Source organism: Strix aluco, chromosome 9 (assembly GCF_031877795.1).
Source record: "Strix aluco isolate bStrAlu1 chromosome 9, bStrAlu1.hap1, whole genome shotgun sequence".
NCBI classification, from domain to species: Eukaryota; Metazoa; Chordata; class Aves; order Strigiformes; family Strigidae; genus Strix; species Strix aluco.
In genome coordinates, this window is record NC_133939.1 from 14,766,234 (window position 1) to 14,789,287 (window position 23,054).

General features: G+C 35.5%; 1 protein-coding gene across 2 annotated transcripts in view; it reads right to left on the minus strand.

The window, feature by feature from the left end:
- The window catches only part of SLC9A9 (solute carrier family 9 member A9), a 211,184-nt gene that overhangs the window by 143,851 nt on the left and 44,279 nt on the right, over positions 1 to 23,054 (minus strand). For both annotated transcript variants that reach the window (XM_074833838.1, XM_074833839.1), the window contains exons 5-6: positions 18,026 to 18,141; positions 10,351 to 10,456 (exon numbers count right to left, since the gene is read on the minus strand). In XM_074833838.1, coding sequence (XP_074689939.1) covers positions 10,351 to 10,456; positions 18,026 to 18,141 — 222 coding nt within the window. The remainder of the gene's footprint in view (positions 1 to 10,350; positions 10,457 to 18,025; positions 18,142 to 23,054) is intronic.

Genomic DNA, 23,054 nt, shown 5'->3' on the forward strand with positions numbered 1-23,054 from the left:
AGCACACAGCTTCTGGAGGGGTTCACAGAGGGATCACTAGAGTCTTTCCTAGTACTCCTGGGTAGCCACTGGAAATATGCAGCCCATTCTCCAAAAGTGTGAATAGGTTCTTTCATGTAATCGCAACCTGATCTCCAAAGAATAAAAGATTTTTGATAGGAGTTTATCCTGTTGTAACAAAATCTCTGTCTTTTTGAGATAGCTGTACTCTTCAATACTGTATTTCTGGAAAGGATTTGAACAGTGAACAGCTATTGGTGGGTATCCAGTAAATGAAATGGCAATCTCTCTCTCACCTTTCCGATACATACTCCTCTTCTGCCTTCCCTGCCAAGAAGACTTGAAAAATATGTTGATCTACTGCAAGTACCAGACAGAGTCTTATGTACAGTATCTCAGCCAGAGAGGATGAAATGAACTTTCTTTTGGAACACTTCAAGGGAAATAGTATCAGTACATTCATTTTAAACTAAAAGTGAGTTGTCTCTGTAAGTAGAATTAGACTCTGTATGTAATTATCTTCCTCTCAGAAAATCTGTCTTATTCACTAGAGAAAGGTTATTTGGATAAGAAAAAACATCTGGAAGAGCTCAAAAAACAAGCTGACTTGTACCAGGGTGTACTTCAGTTCTGAAGAGTTCCCAATAGAAATCTTTGAAATGAAGAAGCTTTGATGCCAATTCGGTCATTTGTATGGAAAATGTAGCTAAATAATTGCCTCTTAGATGTCATTTACAAGCACTGCAAGCAGCGTTCTTAATTCTGAACTTGCATTTCGTATTTTTAAATGTTACCAGTTTGTTTGTGTATAAGTGGACAGAAATACCTGCAGCTAGTCTGATTTGATTGGATATGACAAGTACAGACATTCCCAGCTGATTTGAGCTAAGCTACATTTTCATACATCCCTGAGGGCAATCTCCATAACAGTACTCACTGAAATCTATTCTAGCTTAGCAGACTGCAACTGAAGGCTGCCTATTCAAATAAATTGCATAAACAAACCAGAGCCAATTAGATAACATAGCTAGAAAGACCGTTAGCATGTATTAACTAGAAGCTAAGCAGAATTTTAATGTGGAGCTGATATTGGAAAAAGGGATATGGAATATTAAAAAGTGAAAAAAACATAGTGATGAGAATTACCTCCTGAAAACATACTGTTCCAAGTCTCCATTTTCATACTGAAATTCCAGCTATAACAAGCATTACAGAAATTCCATAGCATTTTTCCCCCTGGTTTAAGCACAGCACTGGTCTGTACAGTAATGCTCATGGAGAAAAAAGAATGGAAGTTTTATTAAGCAAGGACACCATCATTTTGTGTGGGATTTTCTCTATTCTGGGAAAGAAGCTTTTTTAAAGTTCCTGCTAATAGCAAGTTTGGTTAGTTTCCCAGTGCTCACATCTCGTGTTCCAGATGGTCAGTGACGTGAAACTCTAATTATCATCAGTAAAATAAGCTGGGACTAAACCCTTCCTCAAAGGTAAAAAGAGCAGATGGACAACCATAATTTCATTATTATAGAAATAATAGATGGAAACTATTCCTCATCCACCTTTTAAAATGACTCATGAACTTGTTGCACAATTAACTCCTTGCTCTATTAATTTATAAGTTACTCTGTTATTTGACTGGTTGAATGGCTGCTTGGTACATAAGCCTTTTTTAACAATATCAGGAATATTAGCCAAATTCATCTTGTCTAAGGGGAGTTAAGAAATGAAATGTTTGGGCTGAGTTTCCACCAGCATTTTTCTTTCTTTCAGGTAATTCTATTTTATTCCTCTCTACAGTGTTACAGTTATCCCTCCTCAGGAATCTTCATGGGAATAAAATCACAAATATTTATCTGGTATGAGGCAATGTCTGACTCTAGTGCTCCAGTTAGTAATTTGTCCAGATCTGTAGCTTACAGGCATTGAAATCCCTAAATCTTTGTCAAGGTCATTCAAGCCAGTACATGAAACAACTCTTCCTATTCCTGTTGTCATCCAGTGCTGGTCTTACTTTGATCTGCAAGTTCTAGGTCAGGTTTTGCAAAGGCAACCACCCATCTAAGCCTGCCACTGCTCAAATTGAGCTCATAGGAAGCCTCAGCTCCTCCAATTCTGCCAAATTAATGTAAAGACAGCCTCAAAGAAACGGTCTGGCAGCAACTCCCTGTGTTTCTGGCAGAAACTCATTCCTTTTCTGAATTCAGATTTGTTACCTGATTGCAGTGCACCACTCTTTAGAACTTTACAGTTCAGGAGCACCATTTTGATGTACTACTTAAGGATTTCAAACATAGACATTCGTAACAAAGCAACATAAAACTGCAAAATTGTACCAGAGAAAAATCATCAGGATTTCCTCTGCATCCTTATGGGGTAAACAAGTAGTTCTTCCCTCTAAAGAGTCCTAGCTACAGGTTTATGTATCACTGTCATAATCTGTATTTATACAGTATGCCTTATCTTTTTTTCTTATCGTGTCTTTTCTCGCTCTGGCTTCTTTTTTCTAGCCGTGTCCTCACAATCTCCATTTATTGCTTTCAGCAGTTCAACTTCTTACTTTCATCTCCATTTCACCACCTCTTCCTACCCTTAGAAATCTGTATGCCACCTATTTTCTTTAAGCAGGAAAATGTTGCATTTGTTAATCCTTTTTACCTTTTTGGCATCTGTCTGGTGGAACAGGTGCTTCTAGTTCTCTTTTTTCTTCCTTGACTGGAAGCATGTCTCTGTGCACACTTTGTACAGTAGTTGGCAAAGAATGAAGCTTATATACTTTTGAAAAAGAAGTACCTAGGCTGAGCAGTTCTATGTGTAGGCACACTAAAGCTATTAACTGTGTGCATGTAAGGGCCCACTTATGAATAGAAGTGGTTTTTTACACTATTACTTACATACTGATATGCCTAGGATGTGTGAAAAACATCTTGTCTGCACTCAGATACATGTTAGAAATAAATAGAACTTAAATGAGTTTCTTTTTCACTCCAGTGGCTGAAATTGCATGAATATGTGGTTTAAAAGGGGGCTAAAAATAAAGGGCAATAGAGAAACAAACATTCTTTTTTCATATGTGATGATAGTACTGAAGCAATCATATTTTTTTGCTATTTGCTAACAGTGCCTAATAAATCTCAGTAGGAGGAATGGGATACAGGCTGACAGACTTCACTATGTTCTTCACTGAATGAACTCCCAGTTACCTATGGTTGAGGAGGAAACTGAAACAAAGTATTGGCTGATAGAAAAGTCTTTGTTTCTTAATTGATTACACATGATACGAAAGGGTTTGAGATAGTACATATGGAAGCCCACAATGTCACTTTTAAAGGCCACTTTCTGACTATAACTGTAGTTTAAGGGAAAAATAAGATAATGGGTCCAGGGATCAAAGTGTGGCAAAATCTATATAGAATAGTGCTCCAAAAATGGAAGGGCAAAGGATCCAAATTAGAGACAGTCCATGACAAAAGAAGAAAGCTTAAAATAATCATAAAGGGAGCCTCACATCTACTGAGATATGCATCAAGGAGACACCCATCATAGCTTTCAAAGCCGGTATTATTTCCTGCAAATCCCAGCTCCTAACTTCATTATTCAGCAGCATAGTTACAATATCTTTTCATGTCCTTTATAGAATTGCTGATTTTAATATATAATACACAAGGAATCACAATTAGAAATTCTGAAAAGTAGCAAAGTAACACTTGCAGATAATGGGTAGTTACCTCACCAGGCTAATGACCAAGTGAAACAGAAACTGAATATTTGTACTTATATTTGGTGTTTGTCAGATGTCTGCTTCTTCAGTCTCTGATTACATTTTCCTCCTATGTAAACTGCCTTCAAGTTCAATGACATAACAACTGAATTAAAACCACAGAAGTAAAAAACTGCAGGTAAACAAATAACTAAAACTAGCAAGGTTTAAAGGTTCTTACTCATTTTCTATTTGAGGTCCATTTGATCAAAAGAGTTTCTTATATTTTGAAGAGATCTGAGCTGAACTAAAATTAGTAATATCATGACTGTACCTATCAGTAAGACTCACCAGTGTGACAGAAAGAATTCTCTTGACTTCCTAAGGCAATTATAGGGATCACTGTCTGAGAAATGTCAACTTCAGAGGATGCTCAGCACAAACTGAGCTGAACTCTGGCTTCTGAGTTATTTCCCCTGGAAATGGATACTGTTTTTCAATGAATTTGTCTGTTACCTTTGCTGTGTTATTTTAGAAAGCCCCATACAAGTCTCCAGGAGAAGTTCTGCCAAGAAAAAATGGTTTAAGCGTGATATTAACCTGTATAAGGTACTACTAGACTGGAATGGAAGTATTTTTTGAGCAGAGAAGAGGTATGCTATGACATGTGTTGGCACATGTCCATTGTGGAAATATTTAAGAGGAGGTACAGAACTACTTTTACAAGGGATTTCCTCAGTGAGTATAGTAAAGCTAACCATCACCTTTATTAATTTGCCCTGTCCCTTTTCCCCTCAATACTATTCCCTAGTATCACAAACACATTCATTAATTAGAGTTCCTCCTTTATACTTTATCCTACTGTAGCAGATAAGCTCTGTTTACGCTAAAGAAGGAAAGACAAAAGCAAGATGAAATGGGCAATCTCCAAACTCTTTGCCATAAATTTTGAGTCTTTTAAACTATTTAAAAGGGATCTGGATTCTATGGACTAGTAATTTGTCAAGCACAGATATGGTATCATATGCTGTAGCTAGATCATGACAAATGGACTTGAAATATATCTTTTGTTAGAGAGAAATTGTATTCTAAGAACTCTGGAAAATGAAATTTCTTCATCATGGTAAAATGCTTGGTAAATCTTTGAACCAATCCATAGAAGCTTATTATGTAGAAGGGTGTTGCAGTACCCTTCTACTAGCACAGACTGTTGGGGGGGGGGGGGTGGGGGGGAAGAAAAAAAAAGGAATGTTACCTATTTATTCCAGGCCATTTTATCTGACCAATAGAGGCTCACTGAATTCCTGAAACAATATTGCATCTGTGAGCATCAGTGGAAATATGCTTCTCGCCAACAAATACTGTTCTTATAAGCAAGAAGTCATACAATAACGGGATCTGTTACACCTCCAGTTCTTGCCTAGTTCTAAGAGTTTAGCCTTTCGGTGCTGGTCCTTGGCTTTTGCAAAAGGAGCCTTACAGCCTGACTGTGTCGAAATCTGGGCCTTTCATTGCCTAATTTTTGCTAATAGGCATGAACAAACTTTGTGGAATCTATATAACCAGTAGATACTTTACAAAAGAGGCAGGATATCCATTTCTAAACAATCCAGTATTTTTTGTTTACTTTCCTCTTCACCACCTTCTGAACCTCCAAGGTTATAATCTCTTCCTTTACATACCATTTAAGATACTTAAAAACGGCAAGCCAAACTTCATAAGAAAACTATGCTTGCCATATTACTTTCCTCTCTGCCTAGAAATATCTATACCTCTAAGCCTTCTAGGGCAATTCACATTTTGACATGAGAAGTCTGAATTTCATATGTCAGCTAGTTTCTGGGTTCTCTGGCTTCACTGCCATGTGATCCTCAACCATGTTTTTTATCTCCAGGATTTCCACTTCATTCATGTATCAAACTGTTCTTGATTGCATATAAAAGAGCTAGTAAATCCATTCCTTGCCACATGTCACCCATGTCACAATGTCACATGTCCTGTATTCCCTGGCTGCCCCTCACTTGTTTTGATTACTTGTGAAAGACACTGTCATATGTTGATGTCCCTGCTGCCCATGTGACTTCCACACGATCAACTCTTCTAGGAAGGGGATGAAACTCATCAGCCCCACTGAGCAATGGTACAGAGCCAGCAGAGAAATGAAGTCATGTCTTTTGCATAATGATGATACAAACACTTCTGACATTGGCTACAATGGAAACATCTCTCATGTAATGTTCTCTTAGATAATTTGTTAACAGGGAACACATATCGGTATTCATTACTGCTTTCCACATTCTGCACTCACTGAGCACTCAGCATGAGAAAGATTAAATAGCTCTGCTAAATATACTGTCTCAATGCTAATGACCTGTTCAGCTACTTTTCAGTCATATCTCAAGCTATTCAATGCTTTTTCTACATCTTCTTCCACACATTCTTCATCAAATTTCTCTGCAAACATGCAAAATCCCTACCAAGTCCAAACCTACAGCATGTGCACTCAAAATATATGTGGATATTTTCTTTAACAAGTGTTATATTGTATGAAGACAGAACAATGAAAAAGGAATAAAAGTTAAATAAGAGGTTAATCTTATTTGATCAAAAATATCCCAAAATTATTAATTTTCAGCCAGATTCTACAGTCTTCATCATACACAACTCCAACTGAAGTTATATTTCTCAATTTTGATCTTTAGAATGTGGTCCACAGCAAGTAGGTGCCTGAGTACACAGACAGTTCATTGTATTTGTCTAAAGTACTATCTACAAACCTAAGCAATGATAAACATTCCTGGGTCTGAAATCTATGAATGAAATAGATCACCTTGAATGTTGCATCCTATAGCATGAATGCCTATCTGAAGCTGAACAAACTGCTGCTTTATGACCAGGGAATTGCATGGCAGAAGGTTGAATTTAAAGCTAAGAGAACAGCTTTATGTGGGCTGGAACATTTGTAAGCTAAATTTTGTTGCTAATATTTTTGCAAAAAACTTGGGAGTTAGAGGACAGAAACAGTGGTAAGAAAGCTATCATCTGGAATCTTTTATGAAAATATTCGCTACATCACAGACCAACCCCCAAGAAAGCAAAAGAAGTAATTCTTTACAGTATGTATTATGATACAGCAATACAAGAAACAATCTTAAATTATATTCTTTCATTCTAGAAGCTACAGAATAAACTCAGGTAAACTTCTTGGTGATAAAGTACAATGTATCTGAAGAACTGAGAATGATTTCTCACTTAAAATTTTTAACAAAAGTATGATTGGAAAGATCTTTTCATAAAAGTCTGCCATAATCCGTTGTCTAAAATTAAATTCCAAATAGTGAAACAATCCTTAATCATAAAGACTATAAGCGTATTCAAACACACTCAGAAGAAGTTCAGATACCTTATTTTTCCTACATATGTTTTCTTTATTTTAATGTTAGCATAAATAAAATACTTCTACAGGTAAAGCTCATGCAGTAAATAGACATAGGAAGTGGACACGGGTCCGAGTCAATCTGGAAAACAAAGTACGTAGGAAATATTTATGCCATAATTAGTCATATATGTTTTTCTGGGCAAAAGCAGACATGTTTAGTCATCTAGGAAGTATTGTCTTGTAGGGCTCTGTTATTGTTTTTCTTAAATATCTTGAATCCTTGATATAAAACATGCTCAAAAAGAATTAATTTTGAATATTTCAATCCTTGTTTTCTTCCCAAATGTTTTTTTTTTTTGTTGTGAGAATTCTCAGTTTTTATTAAATGGGGACTTTTGTCCTAATAGTGAAAAGTTGTAAGGAACTCTGTAAGTTATTTATATAGGAGAAAATCCTTGTTACATCTACAATACCCTTGCTTATAGAGGCCCCTGTGTGTATGAGCTCTCCCAGATGCACAACAGCTTGTCAGCCTTTCTGCAGCCCCTACTGCCAATTTGATTCACAGTGATCCCTCCTGCATGGATTATCTTAAAATAGCACAGTATAAATGAAATCTTGCAATTATCACAAACACCCAGGTGTTTGGTATGGCAAGATGGCCTATAGGAGAGTTGCTAATTTGGCCTGGAGAACTTGTATGCTTGATCAGTATTTTCTGTGGGCAACTGGCCACAGTGCCTGTACATACTGTTGCAGCAACACACAGCTCATGTGATTTACTAAATCCGCATGAAAAATGTAGGGGTACCTGGTCCTGCTGCTGTCCTTAAACTAAATGATAAAGAGCACTGGAGAAATAGAGGTTGGAGGGAGAGGCTGAAGGAAAAGAGAGATATCGCTATAAGCCTTGTTGGCAGACAGCCATGCTACCTTCACCATGCCAAATTGCCACAGCCAGCCATAAGGGCCTTCTCTCTTTTCTCTTCCTCCCTTTCCTGCGGTGAGTCACTCCTGCAGACATTAACTTGGTTATTCTGTTAGCTGATGAAAGACACTGTGTATTCTCTTATTCTGTTTACCGTTACAGAGTGTACAAAATGACTTATTATTGCTTTTCCAGATTTGTAAACATTATTTTCACACCTTTTTAAATAGTACCCTATTACTGTAATTATGAACATATTGTGTCTGCACCACCCTGAAAAGTGGTATGTGTTACAGAGAAAAAACCCTAGCTGTTCTTTTGTAGTGACAGAATAATAATATTCTTCATTTAAACTTGGTTTACTTTAGCAGGGTGTTAATGCACTGAAGCTGACATTATTAACAGCATATCTTTACTTAAAAAGCTACAGGAAGGAAGATCATGGTAGGTTGCAGAAACATTGTATTTGTGCAGAAGCTGATTATTTAAGCCAGCAATTAATGACATGTGAAACTGATGATGCCATATATTCTCTTCAGACTCTACAAATGACTAAATGTATTGGAGAAATCAAAGTATTGGTCATGCTGAATATACAGAAAAATACACTAGTTTTCCAGTGACAAGAGATTCTATAGTAAAAAAGAGTTGTAATCTCCCATGTACAGCAAAGAAAACACGAGAAGGAGATAGCCAGCATTTGCATCAGTATTCCTTCCTACAGATTTCTGTGTCCATGTGCACGCTGAGGGTCATAGCCTAGACTTGAGTACTGGGAAGAGCAAAGGTTAGAAACTCATGAATCGTGTACTATCTGATAGTAGTTTTCTTTCTAGATTTGCCTTGCAGTTAAGTTGCACTTCTGAAGAGATCCACGTGCTTTGACATCACAGTGACTGAAAAGTAGAGACACTTAAAATACTCTGGGTCTCCTTGAGTTGCCTGTAGCCTAACTGTTCCACAGTCTATAGGAACCTTGCAGTAACAGATGAAGAGTCTAAATGAGCTATAAATGTCTAGCCCTTTATTAAACAAAGCCGAGTAAGAGAGAAAAAAAATCTCAGACTTTTTGTCACCTACATGCTTCTTTTTAATTCTAATAGCCGCTTTAATGCTTTTCTATCTGTTCTCTCTACTGAGGTTTCTATTCTTTGCTTAGTTTTCCTTCTGCACATTTTATTATCTGATGTATTAGATGCCCTCCTAAGTGACACATTCCAGCCACAGTCACTGAATGTGACAGCTGTGCTGTATCTAATCATGAAATGCTGTGCTTAGACAGCGTTTGGACTTGTCAAACTTGACGGCGTTTGAAAATATTACTGTTGCTCTAAAAACAGTGTGAGGAGTTTAGTGTAGATGAATGTAACTAGACTGATAATTGGAGAATGATAAATTCAATAAGAATACTATTTTTTTTTTGTATTGAGAAATAATTTTGTTTGGGTTTCTTTGCAATTCAACTACTATAAGTTTCTCCATGGGGTTTCAGACAAAATATAAAGCATTTTTTAATTACTGTAAACTCTGTAAAAGTCTGTTTTTTCTGAAGGATAGGATAAATCTTAGTTCAAGGAACTGTATTTTAAGGAGAAAGGTGGCATCGAATTGAGGCTTACTGTGAAGCATCTTCAAGCATCCCAGAAAACTGAATTTGATTTTGCAGAGTCCTGTTACTTTTAAGATTATCTAGGAGGATTATTTGTATTTCTAGCAAAGCTCCAGGAAGCATATAATACATGTAGAGCAGAGTTAATGTGAGATCCTGTTAGCGTCTGTGTTTTTAGGACAGCACATACTTGTGTGATTTTGGTCCATCATTTGTGATCTGTTTGAGGATTCCTGAGAATAAAAAAGCTATATATAAATTCAAGATAATATTATCAGCTGAAGCTCTGTCAGATTCAATAGGCAGAAGAAGATAAACTGAGCTGCTGTGTACCACTTTGTGGTTTTCATCTTGGAAAACAATAGATTGCAAAAATTAATAAGAACCTGTCTACAATTTTATAGTCGCTCTATGTCCTAGGTGCTTATTCAGCATTATTTTTTCAAGATATCTTGTTTAGATGAGAAATCATATTAAATTAAATATACACATTTTGCAGAATATACTGCTTTTTACGTTGAAGAAAATGAACCAAAATTGCATTCTGGATACCAGTTACTATTAACAATATTGGAATTCTGGTGTTTAACAAACCAAGAACAACTCTAGAACATCTCTGTAATGGAATCTTCAAATGTTATATCTGTACTTGCACAAAGTACATCAGTGAGAATTATATCAGCAATTAAAGCTTGTAATTATCTCACCAAGTAAAGAATGGAGGTGGGTGTACTTACTATGTCAGTACGATAGCCACAGCATCATTTAGGACACTCTCTCCAAACAGGAGTGTGTACAAATCTGTATCCACATGCAGCTCATGGAAAATAGCAAGGACTGTCACTGTATGGAGACAAAGCAAAGTGAGTTTGTTATTTTCATATTCCTCTGGCAGTTCAAGAGATAAAGCAATGTTAGAATATGGGTTTTGAGAAGTCCAGTCCTATTTATTACCTATGTGGCTAATAGTGAAGTTAAAAGGGGTCAGCTGAAGTATTTAAGATCCTTAAATCCAGCAAGTCTATGAGTTTTGGTGCTTCAGCTAAGTTAGGAAGACAGTCTCCCTCTCACACAGAGAATCATGCATAAATGAAAATGTCACAGCATATTTTACTGTGCATAAAGGAACTTGTGACCAAGGAGAAATAAGGGGGCTGAAAAGACTTAGGTTTTGCCATGATGAGAGTAGCAGTTTACCTGTTTTAAGAAAGATATGATAATGCTTATCCATCTGTTATGCATGCTTGTTGAGGAACATGCATAACCTTATACCCTGTCCCACCAGCAGCATAACCACTTTCACCTCAAGTGTAGCATATCTGCAGTCATGAAGCCCTCTCATCCAGATCAGGATATCTGACACTTGTAACCCATTTTCAGGATCCTTCAGCATATCATTAAGTCCCTTCCTTCTCCCTGAGTTATACGCTATATTTGATTTTAGCTTACCAGTGCAATAGAAAAAAATAGAGAGTGTTTAATTTAAATTGAAGTTGGGCAAATCATTTACACACACATTCTCAAGGGCATATAGACACTTGGCTCATATTCAGATAATTAAGTCCTATAGATATTAAAAGACATCTTAGCTGTTTTATGCCTCAGTTTCCTTACCTGTAAACAGGGGATTAGAGTCCTTCCCAAGATCTACCTAGCACTTCATAATCTCCAACTGAAGAAGGCTATCTGTGTTCTGTGTTGATATTATTATTCTCTCTTTGCACGGACAAAGCAGAGCTTTCTCTTTTCAAACAGAATTTAATATAAAGGCACCCAATTATTTGTATGGTTAAAAATTACATGGTAACTCACTGCTTCACTGGTGCTCATTCTAATACATAATTGTGCAGTTGACTCAATTCTCATAGCCTAGGAATCCCAAAGATTAGGAGTGCCTCTGGGATGCCATGTTAACATCTGACATTTCAGAAATCAAAATTATATACTTCTACATTGAGATGACTGCTGATAATTCACACAAAAACATGAACAGGTGATCATGCTTTGTCTTAAAAACATTTCTTGGAATTTTGAAATCATTACTGATAAGATTTTCTAAATGGCACTTAAATATCTGTGTAATCTAAAAGTCTGTTTATAAACCCAAAATAGACTCTCAGTTATCCTGTGAGATTTTATGTCAAAGTGATCTCTGTTGATGTGTTATCTCTGAAGAATTTTGGAAGTGTTATTCCAGAGAAGACAATTTAGGAGATGTGCGTAGCTGAACATTTGCTGATATAGCTATATTTAAATTAGCTAGTTATACTTATCCATTCTGGTAACCTCACCCATCTACTTCCAGCACAGTTATAATTTGAACTAGGAAAAGAGTTATTTCCTCAGAACGGCTCAAAGGTATAGCAAGAAGTTTTATTGGCAAAAGAGGTTTTCTTGGTTCATCAATATCCATGTTCAGGTTTTTGCTTGATTAGCAATGCTGCCTTAATGTGCTAAATGTGGACCCAATTTAGTCTCTCATTTTTTGATGTCATTGGCATAACAACAGACTTGTTTTCTAAAACTATTTGCCACTTCCAGCTTTTGCTTATTAGCTAATTAGTTTGGGCTTACATTAATAGCTCCTGCAATAATGATAGAATGAAAATAGTAATCAAAGTCCAATGCACTGTTGGTATGTATGTGTAGCAGGCCAAGCTAATTAGACAGATGCCTACACACTCCTCACCCTCCTCTTGCCTCATAAGAAAACAGCTTTCTTTTCTTGCTTTCTCTCCCAACTCTACCCCAAAAATCTGACTTAAAATCTTTTAAAATAGAAGCAAAATAATAAAACAGGCAACATAATAATGCATCAATTGCCTCTCCTGGGAGAGACTCCCCAGTTCACCCCTTTCTCAGAAAGTACCTTTGATTTCAAATGTTTCTCCCATTCCCAGTGGAGGTTATTGGCTCTTCTTTACAGCATTGCCTGTCCCTGACTGAAGAATTCTGGTCTCTGCCTTGGCCCAAGACACAGCAAGCTTCAGCCATACCACTGCTGACAGATATTTATCTGATCTGTTTTTAAAGTACTGAAGTGATGCTGGTTCCATAAATCCCAAGGGAAACTGACTTGCTATTCAGTATTCATACAATTTATAAATGCAGTTATTCCTGAGTGTCTAACCTAAATCTCCCCTTCTGCTTTTCAAGTCTGTAATTTCCATTCCTAGCCTAATGAGACACAAATAACTTGTCACATTTATTCCCTTTTTCTTTCCAGCAACATTTTGCCTATTCAAAGACTCAGACATCTCCTCCCTAAACTGACTCACTTCTTTCAATCTCCTCCTTTCAGTAATGTTTTCTAGCCCTCTAATCACTTCTAATTAGTCCATATCTTTCTTGAAATACAGTGCCCAAAATCAGATCCAAGTACTGTAGTTGACTTGCTGTCAAGAAATAGAGTGAAAAGATGCTGTACAACATGTTAATAAATTCTGTTTTCCTTTTTTTTTTTGCTATGTATTGGTACTGATGACTCATTTTCAGGTTGTAAACGAAATCCTTTTCAGCAGTGAATGCTCATTTCTTATCTTCTATCTATGAAGTTGATTATTTCTAAGTGTAGCATTTATCCTTGTTGATTTTAAATCATTGTAAGAATCATACTGAGTTCTAATCATGTCCTTCAGAGTGTTTGCAATCTCCTCTCAGCATTATTATACGTTAAAGAAGCATCCTCTATTGCATTAGCCAACTCATTGTTAAATAGTATCTGCATAAGAACAGAGAACAGCATAATTTTTAGCACATCCACCTCATTTAAGAAGTCAATAAAACATTTTCACTTTGTTTTGCCAACCACCATCTAGTCATTTTCTCCAGATCATATTTGCCTTCATTAATTATGAGAGAATCTATGGACATAGTTCAGAATGGGCATATTAAAATGGACGTGATACTCTGCTATGGAAGACAGTTAATTTAAATTACTCTCTGGATAGAATAATACTCTATGAATAGTCTCCATTGTCCAAAGCAGTCATATCATGTTTTGTCTGATGAATGACTTTAAAACTCAAGGGAATGAATTTAAACATTTGGTATTTGCTATCATATACCACAGTAACATATCTAATCTGTGAGAACATTCATATCTAAGTAAAGATCATAGATACTACATTGCAGTAAGTGTGGCATCTCTGGCTTTCTGAAGGTACTTTTGAGGAACAGTAAGTAGGGTTTGTTTTTTGTCTGGTAACTACTCAGACTTGTATAATTCATTAGATACAATATGTATTATAAAAATACCAAACTACTTTTCACACAGCATCTCTGCATCTTTTATTTCAGTCTAGGCATACGAGGACAGAGATAGGTAAAGAACTAGATGGCTAGAAGGACAGGTAATTGGGGGCAGCAAACAAACATCTTTTGTGGCAGTAGAAAACTGATACAACTAGAAATGACAGGTATCAGAGCTCCTGACTCAGAAAGGGTTGTGAGCTTCATTAAAAAATTCAGTGATGGGAAGCATGCAGTAGTGAAGCATCTAAGATTTTCACAGTACTTGTGCCAACAGGAATCTGATTCACTTCTTCCTTGACTTCATGGACTGAGGTAACATCCATTCGATGTTAAGCTTAGCATGATTTTGGTTGTACCCAAGTCAGAACAAGTGTCTGTGGGGCTGGTTTGTGAAAGATATCTTTTGACGTATGTAGAAATAAATTGGCTTGTTATTAATTCCTGTAAAAAGTATGCAAAACTGGAATATCAGCAAACTACAACAATCCCTAAGTTAACTGTATCTAATACTTCTTTGCTGTTATGTTTGAAAAGAATAAGAAGGCTCAGAAAATAAATGAGACCATTATATAAAGTACTGGTATTACTGTACCTCAATCTTCTGACTAGAACTATTAATAACTTTCATAGCTCATGGGCCTAAATTCTTTTAGGAGGGCAGTATCAAATGGGAAGAAGATGAAAGAAATCTCACTTATAATTCCTACCTATTTTTCTCTAAAAAATAACAATCCACATTTTAATTATAGTCTCCTTTCCCTACTAATTGGTCATGCCACTTACAGATTACTTCAATGGTGAATAAGAAGAAAGCACAAAAATATTTTAATTAAAAACACATTTATGAACAGACTTATATAACCAGTATATAAAATGTATTACCTTGCTGTATTTATAAATTATGCTTCTTAATGCAAAATTTTTGAATTTATGAGAAACAAAAAGTGCTTTTTCTGATAAATATCCAATTTTATCAATAACAACAGCAGTGCAGCTCACATCTCCAGTTCAGCTGTAACCATAGTAACTTCAAATAGAGAAGAGCCTTGTGATTATCAATATGACCAAAGGTAAGGGAGTTCATATAGCTTGGAAATAGCTGTGCTTCAGCAAACCTTGTGAAGGTAAATCTGTTTTCTATGCTTGAAATGTCAAAAGTTAAAAAAAAAAAAAAGAAGTGCTAAAGATATATGAAATGTTTTTGGATTGGAAGGTCATTGCACAGAATGTGTTAATAACACCAGCTAAGACAAACTGCCAAAGTTGTACTTTCCAGTTATTTTTTGGTGGCTCAGGCAGAGGTCAAATCTTTTCGTTCATGTTCCAGTTTTGTTCTGTCATTCACCTTATTCCATTATAACCACTGGTACCCAGAAGCAGCCTATTGCTGTGGCTTATTGCTGTGTCTGCCTTTCAACCACAGAGGACAGTGTCACAGACATGTGAGGCAGTTTCATTTTGCAGGTCTCTGATGCTCAGGGACTGAGAGCTGGGGGCTGCACTCCCCACACCAGCACCTTTTCCCCAGTCTCTTTGCTGCTCTTGATGAGTGACAAGTGTACCAGAACATAGGGAGGAACAGCTCCATCCCCTTTGAAGGGATCACACCAAAAAACTTCCAGAGTCAGGTTAAATTAGAAATCAAAACACAATACTAACACAAGGGAAATCCTTTCAACAACGAAACAGTTGAAATCAGTGTTGTTTTATGCAGATGAAATAACAAGAAGAGATGATTTCCTCAACTACATGATAAACGATACTTATTGATCGGAACAAAGGAAAATATAAATACTGGTCTGATGTTTTAAATCAAAGACTAATGAAGGGAGAATTCAGGAATTTTAAAATTCTATTTCTTAGAAATCAAACCTCTCACCTGAAGTCTTGAAATGAGAAACTTTTTCTGCTAGAAATGCTAAATTAGTGGAAGGAGATATTTCCTGTAAAATGAATGATTCATTTTAAAGTAACCTTTATTTGTCCCTAAAGTTTCTACCTTTTCTTTCTAGAGATGTGCGAGTTTTTTGAGGCATCCCTAAGTGTAGTATCACAGATGTTTAGGGATCACAGTCTATACTGCAAAACACAGTCCCAAGTATGTCCAGTCATAAATCCATTTCTGAATCTTAGTTCAAGTGCTAGTTTTCTATGTAAAGAAACCCACAGCATAAAAGAGCAATTCTGAACCAATTTTATGCAAAAATCTCTGTATTAAAGATCTTCAAATACCCTTCAAAACTAAAACCTACATTATAACATTATTTCCTACTTCTTAACAATATTAGCAGCTTTTAGCTGGCATGCATTTGTTTACTGCCCTGGTAGTAAAATTCTTCATTTAACATATAAACATCTACCAGTCATCTTTATTATTACATAAGGAACTCAATCAAAACAACTTCTGTCAAGTCAACATATCAGTTTTTAACATCTTTTGAGACTTAATTGCTTTCCACGGCCAAGGGAAATTAGATTTTTGCAATGAGTTTATAATCCTACACAGTGAAGAATTAAATGGAAGAACAGGTAGCAAATCTGACAGGAATTTATTATTTAATCTTAGGACAGTATTTTATTATTCTATCCTACTTCTATAACACTAACATTTTACCAGAGATTTCTTTTTTTTTTTTTAAATTTTTTTTTAAGCTAGATATCACATATAAAATCATTAGACTGATTATTTTATGCCCTAGTATGTATCAGTCTTCCATGGGATTATTTTTTAACTGATTTTGGAATTCCAATGAGCTCTTTACATGGCTTGAGATTATAATTCACTAGTAAATACTGCTACACAATGAAAGTTTTTCAGCAATGTCTACCATTTAATTAAGCAAACATTCAAAATTCTCTAAGTCTTTGAGGGACTGAAATTTACAGATTAAATTAGTAAAAACACGAAACAGCTTAGAATATAGTGAATAGATAACAGAGTGCAAGGCTGAACATTAAAAAAACTCTTGGACATGCACAGACAATCTATGTAAGCAGAACACTAATTACAAATAGTATTAATCAACTATAGTTTGCCACACTGAAAGTAGTTTTCTCAACTGCACTGTTAGCTTTTTAAGCCTCTTTAAAAATCTGGGAAAAGTATTCCTTGTCACTTCTCATTCCTTCCAGTGCAAGAGAAGATTCTCTTTTTTTTTCCCTCACAATTGTTCTACATTAATCAGTGTAATTTTATACTATTATAATCAAAATCAGTGCATTTGTCTTATATATTTCTCCTCATAAGTCAACACATTCAATTGTGAAACTAAATAGTATTGGACTGGAAAACAGGAAAAGAAATTAAGCCAACTGCAAAACTCTATTCATAGTTTTCATTGATTGTTCAAGAAACGTACTTGGAAGCTGTAAGCAACCTTTTATTCCATAAGCAATTTCACTATTGTCCCACAGATGCAAAAAGTGGTAATTTCCTTTTAATATCAGAATACCCTTATTACCATTTTTAACATAACAAAACCTGGACATATCTGTGAAACCTAGAATAACTTTGAGGTTAGCCCTGTTTTGATTAGGAGGTTGGACTAGAAGGCCTCCCAGACATCCTGTCAAATCTAAATGATTCTGTATTTCTGTGATTCCAAAATTCATTGAGCCTGTTTCCTAGACTTGGCTGTTTACTGTCACTTTAGGCTCACATCTGCAAATTCAAGTCAACCTGTTGGTATATGTCTCTTTAGAGTTGCATTTATCACAAAACACTGCATTCAAATTGTAAACAGTATTTATATGGCCAAATCGGAAAGCTGTGTTCCCCGTATATTTACACTGGGTTAGATCACACATGAATGCAATGTCTAAATTATTAACCATGAGGCTCCAGCATTACAGCAGTTCTCATATCAGCAATGAACAGGTAGAAGTCCTGAAGACTGGAGAACAACATTTTTCCAATCTCCCCAGCAAATTCGTTTATAAAGTTTGTGAGCTAAACATAGGTAAACCAGTTATTGGAATAAACACAAGGGATCTCCGGAGCCAATTTGACTTGTGATTATCACAGTTTCAGACATTTAACAGCTAAGGGAAAAAAAAAAAATCAAGAACAGAGACTTTGAATGTTTCTATGGCACATGCAGTTGTTATGTTCTTATTTCCTCTTCTGACTTTTGAAAAAGTAATTTATTTTAAGGTTACCTGGATCTGTGGCAGACATCAGCGACCCAAAAAATAAACAGTCAGTGAAGTGGAATTCCCATCCTTTTAACTGGCCAATGTGTACCATTGCCTTCACAAAACCATACATTATCAACCTGTCAGGGGAAAGATAAGACAGGCATTCAGAGTATATAACATTTATGCTTAATTTACAGTACTAAGCAGGTTCTTATTCTCTGCAGCTTCTTTTAAATAAATGTATCACATGAATACCGAATATAAACGGCTATCATATAAAAATTCTATTTCCTATTCAACTGTTCAAGTATTATATTGAAATGTCAAAGACAATTCCAAAGCAAAGACTTTTCTGAATAATTGTCATCTGCTGGTAGCAAAGGACAATGCTTTTAGCTGTTTATTTTTCAAAAGGAAAGATAACATAAGCTTAAGAAGACATTATTAAAACTAATTTGTTTAATGTTATAGAACATTTAAACAAAGCCAGTTGTACTACCAGCTCCCTGGCTTGCTCTAATATTTCTAAATTAATTGTTTTATTCTATCAGCTTTTAAATGTTAGCTTTATTCAAAGTTCCAGATAAGGTCTCCAAATGAGACAGATACTTAACAACTCACAATGACAGTGAGGCAACAAAGTCACACTTCAAAATGCACTGCTAAATCCTCCTTAGTTTCACAGGAAATGTTATCATTGGTTTATATCACTAGGTAATGCTATCTGAGATGTGTATTCTAACAAGAATCTCAGGCATTCACTTGTTGTTAGAACCTGTAGTAGATATTTTAAATTTTTGTATGTTTCCAATCTATTTAATAAAAAACCCCATTGCATTCGATACCTTTTCCATAAATACAACACAGAAATTGACAACTGTGCTCTTCTAAATACAGACTTTAAAAAAATCATTTAAAGAGAGCTACATGCATTCACATACTGAGCTACATTTTGCCATCAGCTATACTCCTAAGATGTTTCTGAAGTCACATAAGTACAGAAGATCTGAGTGACACATGAAGTGCTACTAAACAACCAACCCGAGTTAATTACAAATTGTTTTCAGATACTTTACCAAGCTGTAGATTTTCTGAATTACAGTAACCTTATTGCATTAAGAGGGAGGCAGATAGGTCACCAAAGAATTCCTCAATGGTCCTAAGTATTTGTGTAGGAATTTACATAACCTGCCTAGCAATTATCCACCAATTGTTGTAAAGAATTTATCCAGCTGTGGGTCTTCTTGATTGAGGAGCTCACTTTCTCTCCATTCCCAGAGCAAAATGATTGAAGACCCTGCAGTGCAGTTAGTCTTTTTATCCCCAGCACAAATATGTCTCCTTTAAGGAACGAGTTCTTCAAAAACTCGCTGTGGTGCTGCTATCTTGATTTGCAGTGGTCTCAAAAGTCAACTGTAATGGAAGTGCCTTTTAGAAATAACTGCCCAAACCTGACTGCAGTTTTGACCAGAGATACTCTTCTGACCCAGTTAAAAATATGTTAAAATAATAAATAAACTTAAGTTTTGACTATTTGGCAAATTTAGTCATGGTAATTCTTCAAATACCCAGTGTAGTCATCATCCTGGTCTTTAGCATTGTTTCTTATACATTACTAAATATTTTCAGAATGTTTCTGCTTACTTTCTGTACAAAGTTGCAGATGAACTGGACAGAATTGGATTCAGGAGTCTTTCACTGACATAGGAGATCTAAGTTTGCCATAAAGTTTAGTACAGTAGAAGACTTACAGAACCTGGTTTCAGTTCACATACCATTCAATTCTTGACTGCACTGAAAAGGGAAATAAAACTGAAGATTGGACTAAGCAGTGGTGCTGGTTTAATCACTGAGATGTTAACCCTCACCCAGCAAACAGAACAGCAAACTCAGAATATTATGCTTTTTTAAAAAAAAAAAAATTAATGAAGTACTTAATACATTTTGGTAATGCTACAATTTTTCAAATACAAACCCAGTTAAGCACAGACATACATTGGTTTAAATAAACCACAAGAATCTATACTTGTACCTCCTCTATCTAACACATATGAAAACACACACAGAAATAACTTCCTGCTGTAAATTATCTTTTAAAACACACTGGTTTATCTTTTCTTTAAAAGCTGTATATTTTTAATGAAGGTAATATATTAAAGTGATCATTAATCATCTGTGATTTCTTACTAGATGCAGCCATACAAAATGCAACCCCTGGTTCACTTTAAATAACTTTACAATAACTTTGAAATAACTTTAAATAACTTTGAAGCAGAAATATTTTATTTCATTTTCAATTATAATTTTCTAGTAATTTCAAAATTTTTTTGTCATCGCCAAACTACACAAAAAATTCATCTAGCAGCTAATTTGAAAACTAGAAATCAAAGGGCAGTTCTGAATCGGAGTAAATTCTCTGGTATTTGTAAAATTAACAGAGCTATGGCAGTTTATACCAGTTGAGAGTTTGCTCTCAGGGAAATAATTTAATAAATTCATTGTAATACAGGATATACCCACACATCCACCAAAAAAATGGGAATTTACCTTATTGTATTTCTCTAGATATATCACAAGCTGAGTATGTTATGTGTTTAGTATTTTTTAAATTTACATTTTAAATAAAATTGCACATCAGATCCTGTTCTCAGTTTTACAGATTAGAACTAAGAGAAGTACCAGTTGTAAATCACAGGAGTTACTCTGCATTTTAGTCTGGTAAAACTGAGACCAGACTGTAACCCTGTGTATTCCAGCTTGTTATTTTTTATCATTCAAAAACATCACTCTAGTTTTGCCATCGTCTTCAGTGACAGAGATTATTCAGGTGACACAGTCTAATATATAGTCAAATTTAAACAATAAAGCAATTTTTCTATGAGAAAAGTTAATAACAACTCTTTTTAGAGTACTAGTTGATGATGTAGTGTGACTTTTCTGCTACATATTGAAAAGTTGGATCTCAGCTGGATACCTGAGCTTCCAATGGTAGTGATATTAAACACCGTTCAGTACTATACAACGTAACCGTTCCTAATGGCAATCGAATGAGGAAAGCATACTGTGATGTCAGCAGGACATTAATCCCAACGAAACACCCTCCACCGATTCCCCTATTGCTATTATAAACTGGAATTGAAAAAAAAAAGCCTTATTGATTTTTAGGGCCGCTGTCATTTCATCTGATACATCTAGGTTAATTTTAGCAAGTTTACACCCACCAAGTTTCAGCAAATCTGATTGCTTTATTCATCTTCAACAGTCCATTTAATATACATGTTAAAAAATATTATTAAAATATCTGTTACAAAGTTGTAAATAAATCAAACTGTCAGTGATTCTGAATTTCCTCCAGAATGTTCCTGTGCCACTAGAATGCATTCCCAACCCAGTGCTCACTGTTGACACAGAGTAGGCTATTGACACAAATCAAGTTAACAATATTAGGAGCTCTGAATCTGTTTAGTAGGATGGTACTTTCATCTTTCCAATTCCTGTCTGTGAAATTTACTTTTTACCTTTTTACTAATCTAGAATGCTAATTTTTTTTTAGCATATCAGTACTGTGATCTTCAAGTCTGCATAAAGGAAATAGAAGCTGAGTTGCAAATCAGTGTAACTCTAATTTCCAATGTGGCTTTGAAAGATCTTAACTTTAAAATACACCTGCAAAGTAATTTTATTTCATATACTTTTTTTAAATCTTGTTTTTTTATGTGTATTGTAAGTTCTTAAGGAAAGTTTTTGTTCCTTAGAATATGGGACCTTTATCTCTGTGTTCTACGTGATACTGCTCTGATAATAAACATTATAAAGTCACTGCTATTTTCTCTATGTTAGATTTTGCATTTATACTGTGAAGTATGCATCATTTAGAATATTGTATTAGTCACTTGAGATAGTGTCTTTTATTTTCCTCAAAATGAAGTGGCAAGTAGTATTCTGTAGAACAAAACGAATGAGGCACAGATCTGTGAAAGGACTTAGATAGGAGACTTCTACTTATGTTGAAAATCTGAATTCTCTGAGCTGCTGCCTTAGAGCCCTACTACAATTAATTTTCATCCATAAAGCTTCTTAACTCCTAACAGGTCTTTTCTGGGGGGCTTGTCCAGCACTATGTAATGCACATACTGGTTGTCTAAAGATCTTTTGGGATTCACTAACTAGTGAATGACTTGTCTTGCCAGTGAGGTCTGTTAGAGAGATGCTGAGACCTGGCCCTCACAAATCCCAAAGCTAAATGAAAAAGTTTGCAGTCCCTTTTCACTCAACTCTGATAGAGGAAGACATGTGAACCTCATATTCAAAACCCTGCTTCACCTCATTCACCTTCACTTTTCCTAGATACTAAGAACATGCCAAAGAGAAACTCTAGGCTCCCAGTGCCTAGAAGCAGTTCCACCTTGCCTATCATTACCCATTATTCATTAAACTAAACAGCTGGAAAGTTCATGAATGTGAAGGTGTGATGTGGTGTCACGTGATTTGGGTCCTCATCCTGGGTGATGGAATTCCAAGCTTGAGCCTACACTTTGAAGTCTAATTCTTTTCTCCTCTGTCCGTCTAGCTTTATATAGGTAACTTGAAGCTGTGGATTCTGCTAAGTGACCGAATGTCCCAAACCATGGCTTTTTTTGCTTCTAGGAATATATGAGTGTTCAAGAAGCTACATACAATCAATACAGAGCAGGGAGTTCATTTGGGTTGCCCTGCCTCCTTATCAACTTCTTATTGTCATGAATAAATATGCAAATTCAGCAATTTATTTGTGTGATCAGAAACTAGATGATTAGAAACATTATACTTTAGAAAGAAATGTCAACTAAATTGATCTCTAATAAACAGTTGTTGCAGACTTCTCAGTTGGACTTAGTGATGGTTCAGTACTGTAAATAATATTTGTGAATAACTGATTTGGCCATCAATTTGGAACATTACTAAAGTAATACAATAGAAGACTAAAATCCAGATTAGCTTTGCTGCAGGAGAGCTGACATTTTCTACATCTGAAAATATTTTTTTTTGAAAGTGTGGGGAGGAGTCCATC